The following is a 14299-nucleotide window of genomic DNA, read 5'->3' as shown; positions in this document are numbered from 1 at the left end:
AAAGCAGTCGGAAGAGTTGTCGGAAGAGTCGCAGCCTACTTGCAATTAGCCAGAATTACCAACTACCTGCAGTTTTTAATGGATTCCCGCTTTTTCCACAACATCCACGCCCATCGCCGGGAATTGCTACGAATGAGGCAAGCCGAGACGTATCACGTGTCTGCAGCCGCAAGAGGAAAGAATATACGGTAATTTACATATTTTGGCTGGTACATGGGCTCGGGTTGAGGGGCAATGTAATATCTCGCGGTCATGAAATTTAATTGCCGTTATTGTTTTTACGTACCGTACCTCATATTTCAAAATAATTGTCTTTTTTTCTGATTGAATAACCTTGAAATCTGAGAAGATCATATCGCCAAGCTTGTGCAATTAGATTAGCAAATAATTTCCTTGAGAGTGTGTTGTTGTCTTCCATAATTATGTTTACGTGGTTTCAGCGCGAAAATTGTGATCAGTTTTACGGAGCCAGAGTTCTTGTAAATTTCGAGTGTTTTACCCATAATAATAACATGGAGCTAATGAAAATGTGTTAGTCCGCTCGTTTCACCGAAAGAGGCCATTCGCACAATGCAATAATCATGATCCATATCATCGATGTCATCCTGAGGGACATCACCTTAATGACATGCTGGAGAGTCACCCCTATCCCTCCACTCATTCCTTCACGAAGACAACAAAGCAGAAAGATTTCTGCGAAATGCTTACACACACCGCAAGTTTTACTATACCTCCCGTAGTTCATCTGCTCGAGAAAACAACAGTCGTGTGCAAATTTAATTGATTTAAAATAAGCTGCAGAGTGCAGAACACCACATGATCGTGAAAAATTTATGTTGACGGCAATGGTTCATTAGCACAAAACGATACCTGACGTCTGAGCAGCTATGACTCTTACGGTACAGTTAATACCTTTGCAGACACAAAAAAGTAAACGGGACTAATTATTTTTGGCAAAGTTAAATGCAGCGATTAACAATACTAATGTGCGCAATACAAACGTGTTAGTGGCGAAACAGCGTTCTAGCGGCATTCCGCCATTCTTTAGACGACAGCAGACACAGCAGCGGATTCAGAGTGCAATCCAGCGCAAAAAGCAAATTCGCCACCCCTAAATAGCGAAAATCCACAAACGTCCCGGACATCATGAGGGTGTAGGCCAGATGTACCGGTGTCCACATCAACGTGGCGCTAATCAGCAGCGCCGTCAGCACCGCAAAATGCCGCGTTCCAAAAGAGTGGACTGGAGCTTTCTTGGCCAGCTCTTTGGACGCCGGTGGTGTGGGCAATCTAGGCCGCTCTTCCATTTCGAACTCGCTTATAGCGGCACTGGAAGGAGCGGCTCGTGACATTTGGTAGGTTTGCTGAGCGTTTTTACGCGGCACGGACAAACAGGACGCTTTCGATGGTTTGGAAGGTTTGGATGATGGTTCTCCGGAATTCGAAGGCGTCGGCGCTGCACCGATTTTCTTTTTATTCCGAAGGACCTTCTTGACCTTGTAGTAAATAAACGGATACATCATAATTATCAGAGCTTGCGGCACTAAATTAATGATCACGCCGTAGAAATAGTAATACACCGACGTCTGCTTTTCAAACGGTACCAAGCAGAATTTCCTCTCAGTGCCGGTGCGATTATGCAGGTCTTGGGTTATGAATCCAGGCAGTGCCCATACATTGACAAATAAGATGGCGCCAATGACGAGGCCGACCGCGAATTTTTTATTATGATGGGTACGGTAACTGTGGGGAAAGGTCACGGCCCAGAAACGGTTGAAACTAATGAGCACTTGGATGTAGCGCATAATGGCGGTCACTGTGCGGGCGCTGAACATGCAAAGCAAACAATAAGGATCACCCAGGAACCACGGTAATTGCAGGTTGTTGGTGGTCTTCATGATACCATTGGTCAGGGATTTACAAAGGTCGCTGATGGATAAACTGACCACGTAGATAGAAAACGGCGTGTGCAGGCTCGGGCAGCGGTAGTAGACAAAAAGGAGGAATGTATTGGAGAAATAACTGAAGATGGTCAGCATCATGTAGATATAGCCCATGAATTTGGTATTCTGCAGTGGCAATCTGTTTCCATGATGAGCGGTTAGGTTGGTGACATTCTGGATAAAATGTGCGTAACCGGGTATGTTCATCGCGGGCACGGATAAAAGATACCTGATGCCTACTTGATCGACGGTATCTCCAGCAAGAAAAAGTTCTAAAATAATTGTACCAGATTATAAGTATCTGATTGGATTTAGCTTCGTGGGTGGTGTTAGCAATCATGGATTTTCCACTGAATCCCACTGTGACCGGCGATCGCACGTCGCAGCTGTGTAAAATTAGATTGATCACTAGCGTATGATAGTAAAATGCGAGTCATCGCGTCATCGGATTTGTTAGGGTGGACTGGATGTGGGAACTGTAATTTGCACGAGTAATCATGTGCATGTGCATAAGAAACGCACGCTCTCAATATACGGCTTCGGGATGTGTAATATCTCCACTGAAACTGTAATGCTTTTAAACTGGCCACGGTTGTGTAATAATTAGATGTAAAATATGCCGGGAACGGCAGGAAGGATGTAGCACCCTAGGAGTAAGAAGCCTTGACCTTCTCGATATTTGTTGAGCAAAAACCCGAATCCAGCCAGAATATTTTGCAGTCGTTGTTATCCGATCCTGAACCAGGGCTATAAAACTGAAATGCCTTGCTCATGCAGTGAAGCAAACCCACTGTCTTCCGGAATTACAAGAAAACATCAATTTCACAGGAGTAAATGAATATTTTACCGAATTTTACCTGCATTTGCTTAGAAAACACCTCATCCTTCACATTTTAAAAATGCCGGCGCTGCGTGCTAGTTTACGGAGAGGTCAGCAGTGCGCGCCCAGCAGCTCATAAAACTCCAGAGGATGTTAGCGCAGGATGACAGGCACGCGATTTTGGTCGCGTGATGAGGTATGTAATTCAAAGGCATATAAAAGACCGGTCTCCTTTTGAAAGAAACGCTTGTACCGTGAGCCGGTGGCACGCATAAACAAACAAGCTAAACTTTTAAGCGTTGAAAAAATTAGGATAATAAGTGCTCGTGCCCGTTTATGCAGCGTTTCAGATCTTTTGCCGCAACTGAGAGTACGCTATCGACCGTATCATGGTATAGTAGGCCAAAAACTGGGTTACTGTGCGTCAGAAAGCCACGGTAATCGTGTGCAAAAACTGGTGATATATTTTAAATTCATAAAAACCTGCCTGTGGAATAAACTTATGTACCACCGGTGTGTGACGTTATGGTTTGCACTTAATCTTATTTCCATTTGCCGGTTTTGTGATCGAAAAGTTGTGACGTTCAAGACATAACATTCGCACGTCCCACACTTTTTCTGGCCATTTCCGGGTGCCTGATATTTCCAGCACCAGCGGTGGCGTTCCTTTAGGTAAGGTACTCGTCACGTTCGCACCGATTGATGCCCGCTGTGTCCCTGCAGCATCCCAGCGGTAATCCGCGTTTGCCAGTGCTTCATTAAATCATCATCTTAGCGGACAGAGTAATTTTCTTAAAAGCCTACAAGATTTATTAACCGCAGGGCTTAGCGGGATGGCTCGGCAACACAAACAGCATCTCCTACTGCGGCACATGACGCTAAAATTATTGCTAGCTTCTTGGTGTGCAAAATATTTATATTTTTCAGTCCGCTATGATGAATTTTTCCGAGAATGAAACACTGCTAAAGTTAAATTTAATTTCATGGGAGATGAACAGAAGCCATATTAATATTTCCTCATCGTGGCATCGTGAGAGCACGGTGTTTATGGGTTATTTATATCTGATTCTCACCGTCTTCTCGTACTTCTCTAACATCTTCCTCCTGTTGATTTACCACAAGAATCCCAGTCTTAAAACACCGTTCTCGGTGTATGTCGTCAGCTTGTCCATCTGTGACCTTTCCAAATCTCTGAGCAATGGCATTATGAAGACCACCAACAATTTACAAGTCCACTGGTTTCTAAGCGACCCATATTGCTTACTATCCATGTTCTGCGCTCGCATCTTGACATCCATTATGATGTACATCCAGGTGCTGATCAGCTGCAACCGATGGTGGGCCGTTACCTTTCCCAACCACTACCGTATACATCACAACAAAAAAGTCGCGGCGTGTCTGGTTTTTAGTGTGGTGGTGTTTGTTAATGCGTGGTCGATACCAGGATTTATTTTGGAAGACGTGCATGAACGCAAGGCAAAGGACATACGTTACTGTTTCATACCGTTTGCCAAACCATCAGTGTATTTTTACGTATGTGGCGCCATCATCCACCTTCTACCGCAGGCGGTGGTGGTGGGAATTTATCCATTTATTTATTACAAAGTACGAGTCGTTCTTCGCAAGAAAACGCAGATTGGAACGTGTAGTACGTCGCGTGCTGTGAAGCCAGCCGGATTAGCCCATTCGGCGTCAGCAACAGGAAGTCTTCGGAGCCATTTCGCTGGCTCATTGTCCACAGAGCCGAATAATTCCGCGCGACCGTCACCGGCAAAACAGGGGAATCCTGGCCGATGGAACTTACCAGGATCCCGGCATTTTACGGTGCTGACGGCGCTGTTTATCAGCGCGACACTGCTGTGGACTCCAACACATGTGGCCTATGTTGTCGCCATGTCCGGAACATACGTGGATTTCCGGTTTCTGGGAATCGCTAATTTTCTCTTCGCACTTGACTGTACACTGAACCCGCTGTTGTGTATGCTTCTGTCGAAAGAATGGCGAAATGCTGCGGTAGCCATCTTCCGCTTCCCAAAATCCCCGCACAACTGAGCTGTTAGTTTTTATGCAATACTCGTGATACAGGTATCTTGAGTATTGTCTTGCTTTAATGTTTCTGAATACCTACCCTGTACGCTGCATTTACATGCAACTTGCAAGATTGAACGAATATTTCTCCAGTAAAATTTATACGTTTTGTTACGGTGTATACTGCGGTTACTGTTTTTGACAGTTGCATTTGACTCCTTATAATAACGAATTCGTTTTAAACGATAACTACCTAATGTATGTACGTACTTCGCCACATTGGTTTAGATGTCCTATGCACCAAAGACGTAAATCCATACAATTCATGTTATGCGTTCACGGGTCAGTTCAAAGCATTACACGGGTTAGGGGTACATAAATTAAATTAAATTATCTCCACCACTATATAATTTGCAGAGAACCAGGATTAACCAGTCACAACTTTAACATAAAACCTTTAATGAATAACTATCCAGTTAGTACGTACTACCTAGTTACCAAGCACAGAAAGCAACTCACAATACAATCGATATCCTAAAGGATGAATATTATAATAATGTAATGTGACGGAAGTTATGGTGATGCTAACGCCTCCATAGATTGCGTCGACGTATGGTGCCAAAAGCAGTGCGATTTCATTACCCTAAAAATAATGCTTGCCTCGAGCATATTTTTGGACAAATTCAATTATTAATCTCGTCGTCTGCTGAAGGTATTCCTTGGAAAATTATTCCGTGTTCTCATTATCGGCATATTAACACATGCAACTTGCAAAATATTAGCTATCATGGTTGCAATAAGAACTGTTTCAAATCAGCAGACGCTACCAGCATTTCACTGTGAACATCGAAATTTAATACCTTTGACGGATTAACAGGTACATTAATAAGTACGTATGACGCTTGTTCACCGAGTGGGTAACTTGGAAATAGAAAATAATCTCTATAAATCTCCGAAGAGGTTTTCTGTTACAACTGACAGCACGCGATTTTCTACGTATTTTATTAGAACATCCGCTCAACCTGGAGTTAATTAAGACTGAATGCAATGATCAGCAATCGCTAAGCTATTTGAACTACAGAGTACACCCTTGCAAATGCAAAAACTGATTAGTAAAATAGATGTAGAAATACCCATTATTCGTAATAAAACAAGTGTATGGTTCTGATTGCGGGTATAAATCAGCAGCATAAATGTTGCTCCCAAATAATCTTAACTTTTTACAGACCGAAGCATGCTTGTTAACCAAGACCCCATTAACTGAAGACAATCTATTGACACTGTAGCTGTCTCCAAAAAGTGTAAGCAAAGAGTTATAACCGGAAATGCAAGTATTAACGCAAAACAGATAAAGCATACTAGGAAAGCCAACAACTTAAGAAATCTACAGTTGGAATCGTCAGCTTCGACGGAACGCCTTCTTCGTCGCTGATCGCCATTCCTTGGATGCCAAAACGCACAGCAGCGGATTCATGCTTCCGTCCAGCGCGAAAAGGAAATTCGCCACGCCCAGAAAGCTATAATTCACAAACTTGCCGGTCATCATCAGGATATAAGCCAGATGTGTAGGCGTCCACAAAAGCGTAGCGCTGATGAGAAGGGTTGTCAAGACGCCGAAATGCCGGGTTCCGGTCAGCTGTTTCGATTCCTTCGCCTTGGGCTGCTTTACCGATCGTTTTTGGGACTCTTGTCCGGTGGTGACCTTTGACTGGTCATTGGCTTCACCGGACGTGGCACTGACGGTTGTCGGATTCGTATCGGTCGGTTTAATCAGCGAAGCACCATTCGCTTCGACGGAGTGACCTTCCTTGGCCATGCCGATCTTCGCTCGTTTATGCAGCACCCCTTTGACCTTGAAGTAAATAAACGGGTAGAGCACAATAACGATGGCCTGCGGCAGCAGATGGAGGATGGCACCGTAGAAATAGTCATAAAGTGTTTGGTCCACTCCGTACGATGATGAACAGAATTCAATCTGCTTGGTACTGCGTTCTTTCTGTAGATCCAGTAAAAAATCAGGCAGCGCCCACGCATTGATGAACACCACAACGGCCATGATTAAACCCACCGCCACCTTCTTGTTGTGAGCCGTGCGGTAGTTGTTAGGAAAAGCCACCGCCCACAGCCGGTTAACGCTGATGAGAACTTGCAGGTACATCATTATAGATGTGGTCGTCGCGGCGGAGTACTGTGATAGAAGGCAGTAGATGTCACCGAAAAGCCAGGGGGCCTGAAAATTATTCGTGACCTTCAAGATGCTATTGGTCAGGGATTTGCAAAGGTCACACACGGACAGGCTGACGACGTAGACGGAAAACGGCGATTGCAGGCTGGGCGTTCGGCCATAAATAAATAGGAACACGGCATTGGATACGTAGCTGTATACCGTGAGCATCAGGTATAGATATCCCATAAAGATGGTATTCTGCCGGTTGGCGAAACTTCCAGTATATGACACATTGGAAGCGTTGCGCATGGAGTGGAATAGTGTTGCATTAAGAGATGCGGACATTGTGAATTATGGGAAGCACTCCGTCGGACAATCAATCAGCCAGAAATAATCGCTGCTTTTGATTATGGCTTATATATGATAGCCGTGTTTGTACTCGTAGAATGACGTAACAGCAGTTCAACCGCTTTAGGATACGGCGGTGATAAATGAGAATAGGGACTTCCGGCAACAACTACACACTAATTAAGTATAGCTCGCGAGTGTACAGATTAAGTACAACTCGTCGGTAGACCACCTGGTTTGGACTTGTGAATTAAAATGTATTTACCCTGTTGCATTCAACGTTAACGATTATTCCAACCAGCAAACTAGGAAAAGTCACAACAACATCTTTGACATGGCTGCAAGATGAAAATGCCAGTTGAAACACCCGCGATATGGATAACGAGTAGCAGTGAGAATATCCTAATCGCTTCTAAATTTGTGATGCAAAATTCCGAGCTCGATTACCGGACAAGAGAATCTTGTCCACGTTGTTAGGGTGACTGAAAGGTAATACAGCGTATCGAATATTTTAAACAGATGACTTTACAAATACCCGTGCTAAACAACTCTTTCGCGTCATCAACGGGAGGCAGTTTTCCAGCAGTTGTCAGCCGACCAGGTGCAAACATGGCTAATTATCTTCGTTAAGAAATTGAACGACAGCTTAATATCCGTTAGCGTCTTATTCCAGACGCTGCGCACATGCCATGTTATTCCGGTTTTCTTACGTAATATAGGTATTTACTCGTGTGCTGTATTGCTGCGAATAGCAGTACACAAAGCTCCACCGGAAATGGCAGCAGAGTTGGCTTTCACTGCATGCAGGAAGGAGTTTCTGTAAGAAGATCATTCAAGAACGAAAAACAGTGCAAGCATTCTAGTTTTTAGTTACATAAAAATAAAGATTCGTCACAAATCTGCGTCAGTGATTGCAAAAGTAAGGATGAAGTGTAAACTACATGTGTTTGCGTTAGCTTCTTAAGCATTTTATATGTGGAGGTTTCACTGATCTCCTGTAAATAATTCGTGGTATCAGTGAGCAATTATGTAGCTAGGAACCCGTGATGAACATTAATAAGTAGTGTTCAACGAAATAATTTCACAAAAATTTGCCATGCCGCATTCTTGGCCTATTCAAGCATGTAAAATGATATCAGCAAAAGTAAAATTATCGCGATAGGTTACTACGTACACGTGCTGAAAACCATTTTGTAAAGCTTAATGGCCGGCAGTTGTATGCCGAAATCCCTATGGACAAAGATAATTTTCTGCGTACCTAGTGCCTCGATACATTATTAAGGCTTGATCAGGTGGTCACTCTTCACCATTACCACCGGGACTTTGAGCCATTCAATGTTACACATCAACCATTCTATATGCAATGTATTTTTAATCAAACAAACAAAGCGCCCGGCAAGCCTTATTGTTTTTGTTGAATAAACAGCTCTACCTCCAGGTTATTCGATTTCCGATAAAATCAGACCATAGCAAATGCACGCGCAGATGATTGCGTAGAAATCCCGTGTAATCTAGAATAAAATCATAAATCGGCATATTTTCTTAGCATCTTCTTTCGTTTAACCGTGAAAATCAGCGTAAAAACATGAATTTAACGATTATGATGAATGCTTCTTCGAACACCACCGCCCGTTTTCAGCCTCCCAATACGATCTACATTGGCTGGTTGTACCTTTTTTTGAACGTTTTCAGTTACATCAGCAATATATTCTTCATAACGCTGTACTGTAAAAGCCCGCAACTACACACGCCGTTCTCGGTGTACGTTCTCACTTTGGCCATAACGGACCTCGTAAAATCCTGCACCAGCAATTTCAGTCAAATCAGCAACTTCATGGAGATACCTTGGATCTTAGGCGAAGGATTTTGTAATTTATGTTTGTATCTCACGCAAGCTTTAGCCGGATTTGTTCTCCACGTTCACGTCCTCATCAGCTGTAATCGGTTCTGGGCGGTGACCTTTCCTAACAGTTACCGACTGTATCACACGACCAAATTTGCCGCCGGTGTTGTTCTGCTGACTGCTGTTTATATTAACGCGTGGTCCTTGCCCGGGGTAATCGTCTTTGATCAGAGGTCACGAGCGCCTTACAATGCGCGCTTCTGTGTGTACTTTCCGTCCGGACCGAATCAGCAGCTGTATGCCGGCATAACTACCGCGTTTGTTCATTGGGTCCCGCAGTGTATAGTTCTTCTACTGTATCCCTTCATTGCCTATAAAGTGCTCAAAGTGGTCAGGAAGAAGGTTCATGCTCAGTCCTGGTCTCGACAAGGCACCGGTGCTTCAAGGAGATCGGATGCAATGGAGCTATCTAAAAGCTTAGCAAAAGAAGACCAGCCAACGGGAAGTGCCACGAAAACTTATGAATCGGGAAGCGAGAAGTTTTCCGCGTCGCGGGGTCCCGTCCCAAAGCGGATGCTGAAGAGCGAAGGCCGACATTTTCTCATGCTAACCATTCTATTTCTCAGCGTGACCATATCGTGGACGCCCTCTCACATTGCGTACACCTGGGTGATTTGGAATTCCTACATGGATTACCGGTTGATATCCATTGGAAATTATATTTTTTCTCTGGACTGCACCATGAACCCGGTATTGTGCTTGGTATCGTCCAAGGAATGGCGTCAAGCAGCGAGAGCGCTGTGGCGCAGAAATCGAACTGGCTAAAGATATGCGTGAACGTGTCCGATTTCAAACCATGGCATGAATCATGGCTGCTGTTGTAATGCTCTGGCTGGAATACATGAAAGTTTTGTGCTTGTTTTAGTTTAATGCTGGCGTTTGCGTATTTATTAGCTCAACACCAGCGCAAAAAATGCAATTTTGTTTGGAAGTACACACGCAGACTGCATTGGACTGCATTGATGATCAGTCACTGTCATCCTGCAGCAATAATCAAACAAGAACAACTTGTTCAACGTACTGCTCGAACTGCTTTTATTTTCACTGAAACGGGTGATTGATTGTACATCTTTTCATTTCCGCCACAGCTTATTGTTTTCTCACACAAATTAAAGCAGGCGTTTGGCAGCGCATTTGATAATTCCCTAAACCTATCTGCAACAATCAACCACGAAATTTACAGTCGGTCAAAATCATAGCGACATATACATAGTTCTTATCCAGATCCAGATCATACAGGCAAAAACTATCGCATTGGCTGATGAATTAAATTGCCCATTGTCTAAAACTTTCAACATATTCTCCCATTGCACAGCGACAGCGTCACCTTAAAATTAGCATCAACCGTGCTGTGCAAATCGTATATTATCAGAACCGCTAACCAGGCCAGCACCTAGCTCGACAACAAACATCCGTGGATGTTCGGTGAACATTTTGAAACGTTTCTTTAATAAATTCATTTTTCGTTGAAGAGTACCCTGTTCATTTGCATGCTCAACAACTGTAATCGTTTCTAAAGGGTGACATGTCCCAACATCTCCTGGCCTTGGCAGTTTTCAGAAAATCATTCAAGATTTGTACATACAGGGGTTGTCTGAAAATCGTCAGAAAGCCCGATATTATCTTATTTGAAACGCTGTTATTTATTCCAAGCGTGTGATTTAGCGTCAGATACCCGAAAATGCACATATACAACAAACGTTTTTGTTTAGAAGCATACTACATTTTATTGTATGCTCGTTCTTCAAGGGAGATGCTGATTCTCGGCACAGAAATTGCGAAACCCAATCCTGATCACTTTCGTAACATTGTACTTACCTTTGCAAATTTAGTGCTGCAGTACCGAATTATTCTTTTTTTTATAATTTTCGTTCGATAGTACCGCCACTGACTGCGGCGGTACTGTACTGTGGCCGTGTGGCGGTACTGTGGCGGTATTACTACTACTGTGCAATGTACATTGGTGGAGAACAGAAAAGAATCCAGTTAAAAGATAAAATTTTGAACACAACATTATGACACGGTCATTCATATATTAGACAGCGAAACAAAATATCGTATTAAACGCCTTACTTGAACACGTGCGATGTTTTAGGATTTTCAGAATACCTATAGGCAGTATACAGATACACTGAAGGCAATTGTGTACCCTTGGCAAAAAAAGATGGAGAATCGAAATATGTACTGAAGTCAATTGCTGTTTTTCCCACAAGGAATTCTCTTAGGGCAGGCACCTCGATAAACTAAACGGTGCACGACGTTAAAACCTTGCGTTGCCTCACGACTTGCAACAGTTGATTGCAATCGTCCCATGTTCCAGGAATAACAGGATCATTGGATAATGCAAATTTCTAATATCAGCTAGGTGATTTTTCTTCTAGGAACTCTTTCATCACGCCCTAGATTAATTATTGATATTTACCTTTGCGAATGGGGAGACATGCAAAGCTTCTACAATAATTCCGGTGGAATTTTGGAAATCTCCTTTTTAATGAAAGATTAAAGCTTACTGTATAATGGTGGGGTGATTTGCTGACGCTTGCACTGCTGTTGAATAATGAACGCTTCAATAGCGCTTGTCTGCCGCTGAGCGCTGATCCTCAGGATTAAGAATAAAATGAATGTCAAGCAGAACATGAATAACAGCATTTCTCTCAAACGCGGAAACAAGCCGCGCGACCATGTTCCCGAACGTGACGAGTGTGGGTGGACAGGTCAGCAACGTCACAAGAAATACCAGTGGTTATTCTTTTCACCCAAACACGTTGTACATTGGCTGGCTGTACCTTTTCCTAACCATTTTTAGTTATATCAGCAATATCTTTTTCATCACGGTTTACTGTCGCAGTCTCCAGCTACGCACTCCGTTCTCAATTTACGTCCTAAGCCTGGCGATAACCGACCTGGTTAAATCGGCGACGGGCAATTTTATCCAGGTTAGCAACTTTATGGAGATTCCGTGGTTATTGGGAGAAGGATTCTGCAATGTGTGCTTATATTCAACGCAAGTTTTTTCCGGCTTCGTTCTTCACGTTCACGTCCTCATCAGCTGCAACCGTTTCTGGGCGGTGACCTTTCCCAATAGTTATCGTATCCACCACACCGCGAAGTTCGCCGCATGTGTTGCTGTCCTGACCTTTATTTATATTAACATGTGGTCGCTGCCTGGAGTAATCATATACGACCAAAGGTCTCGTTTTACTATAAATGCCGGCTTCTGTATTTATTATTTGTCTGGACCGGGTCAGCAGTTATACTCCATGCTAAACGCTATTTTCATTCATTATCTGCCTCAGCTTATTGTTTTCCTGCTGTATCCGTTTATTGCTTATAAAGTGTATCGAGTCGTCAAGAAGAAAACTAATGCTGTCTCACACTTTTCACAAAATACCGGAAATGTAAGAGTATCTGAGGAACCGAAACATTCAAAGAGCAAACCGGCATCGGGTGGGGGCAACCATCATCCACTGACCAAAAGCACGAGCAACAACGATTCTGTTACCGAAAAGTTTCCCATATCCCAAGGTCCCGTTTCTCACCGAATGCCAAGGAGCGACGGCAGGCATTTTCTTATGCTGACGATTCTGTTTGTCAGCGTAACTGCAACCTGGACGCCATCCCATGTTGCTTTCGGCCAACTGATTTGGAATTCACGCATGGATTATCAGTTGTTGTCAATCGGGAATTTCATCTTCGCCCTGGATTGTACTATGAATCCGGTACTGTGTTTGGTGTCCTCGAAGGAATGGCGTCAGGCTGCTGCAGGACTGATACGTAGAAGGCGACCTGTTTGAACTATGACATATAATATAATTTTTTTCCTTACTTGATAATGTTCTGACACTGTATTTATTAAGACTTTTTCATGCGGGTCGAGTTTTTTGCTTGTCATTTATGCATCTTGCACCTTTGATTCACCGTCGTTGCTTTAAACATGTTTCAAAGATATCTGTTCCACATTTGTGGTTTTCGAATTTAGATCTATTAGAGTACACTATTCCAATCTCTTAATTAATAAAACATTAATTATGTTGTCGTTATATTTCGAGTTTCCTTCCCAACACACGGTCAGGTACAAAACGATACCATTTAAAGTGTCCATGATCTTTTGAGAAGCATACAAAAAAACAACACCCTTACAATGTAGAAAAATCTGCAGAAGATTTGATTGCCGGCGATCGGTAATACTACTTTGAACCAAAAACAACAAGTCCCGCTCCTTATTCTTGATTTGGGATATCATTGTATGTTCTGTTTAAGCACATTCCGGATCTTTGATGTCCGCAGATTGTTTGAATGAGAACACCCAATCAAATTCTCTCTTCCTCTCATCACGTACCACCTAAATACATAGCACTACTGCATTTGTAAAAAAGTGGTGGAAAAAACTGTAGCTGAACCACTGCTTTTTCGAAGGAATAAATCACAACACTTCTGGACCGTGAGTTCTTGACCTCTGGTTACCGGTGAGCGGTACTTAACAAAAAAATTAAGTGCATTAATTAAAAAATTAATTTTGGCTTAAAAACTCCGCCTCCTTGTACAGCCACCGCACACATTGGGTTTTCCTTATTAGGGAGCTATACTCGCATTTATTTTAAAACGCAGTAGTGCACACTGCACACATTACATCCATCATGATACATGACAGTTGGCAACTTCGCAGCATTCTGCTTTTTAGCTCTAACCATAAGTAAGTTAACCAAGGCAGGTTCCAAAAACTGATCAATTTTTGCTGCATCCAGTTCCTGCTTATCCTCGAGACTCCACCCAGGGTGGCGTTCTTGATAGTTTACTGCTGACTTGCCTTCACACTCGTCCTCTGGTCATTTGGACTCCAGTACGGAATCATGCCTCAAAATTCTGCCCAAGTCCCACTGTCGCTGGCCAGCAGCATGCAGCGTTCGCTGCTCTACAGTGACGTGCAGTTTACCATCGGACGAAAGTTTGGACCAGTAAAATGTTTCGGTGTGCACAAGTGAGAACCGATGCGAGCCTGGGCCTGCTAAAGTACTCGCATGCGAGCCTGGCGAATTATTTTGCAGGTACGTTCTGTGCCTGCGCAGCTCAGTGTTTGGCGCCATGTTCTA

At 43.3% G+C, this 14299-nt stretch overlaps 4 protein-coding genes across 4 annotated transcripts; 2 read left to right on the top strand and 2 right to left on the bottom strand.

Annotated features, from left to right (window-relative positions):
* Nucleotides 1–1004: 1004 nt before the first annotated feature.
* Nucleotides 1005–2150, bottom strand: LOC129592635 (5-hydroxytryptamine receptor 1B-like). Its single transcript, XM_055488710.1, has one exon. The coding sequence runs from the start codon at nt 2148–2150 to the stop codon at nt 1005–1007; it is 1146 nt and encodes a 381-aa protein (XP_055344685.1).
* A 1603-nt stretch (nt 2151–3753) lies between these two features.
* Nucleotides 3754–4815, top strand: LOC129592634 (alpha-2B adrenergic receptor-like). Its single transcript, XM_055488709.1, has one exon. The coding sequence runs from the start codon at nt 3754–3756 to the stop codon at nt 4813–4815; it is 1062 nt and encodes a 353-aa protein (XP_055344684.1).
* Nucleotides 4816–6190: 1375 nt separating this feature from the next.
* LOC129592632 (5-hydroxytryptamine receptor 1D-like) lies at nt 6191–7303 on the bottom strand. The gene has a single exon (XM_055488707.1). It carries the CDS (start codon nt 7301–7303, stop codon nt 6191–6193), a length of 1113 nt encoding a protein of 370 aa, XP_055344682.1.
* Nucleotides 7304–8891: 1588 nt separating this feature from the next.
* Nucleotides 8892–9974, top strand: LOC129592631 (5-hydroxytryptamine receptor 1B-like). Its single transcript, XM_055488706.1, has one exon. The coding sequence runs from the start codon at nt 8892–8894 to the stop codon at nt 9972–9974; it is 1083 nt and encodes a 360-aa protein (XP_055344681.1).
* Nucleotides 9975–14299: the final 4325 nt, after the last annotated feature.

This window comes from Paramacrobiotus metropolitanus, unplaced genomic scaffold (genome assembly GCF_019649055.1).
Source record: "Paramacrobiotus metropolitanus isolate TYO unplaced genomic scaffold, Prichtersi_v1.0 Parri_scaffold0000054, whole genome shotgun sequence".
Lineage (NCBI taxonomy): Eukaryota > Metazoa > Tardigrada > Eutardigrada > Parachela > Macrobiotidae > Paramacrobiotus > Paramacrobiotus metropolitanus.
This window is presented reverse-complemented; position numbering and strand designations above follow the sequence as displayed.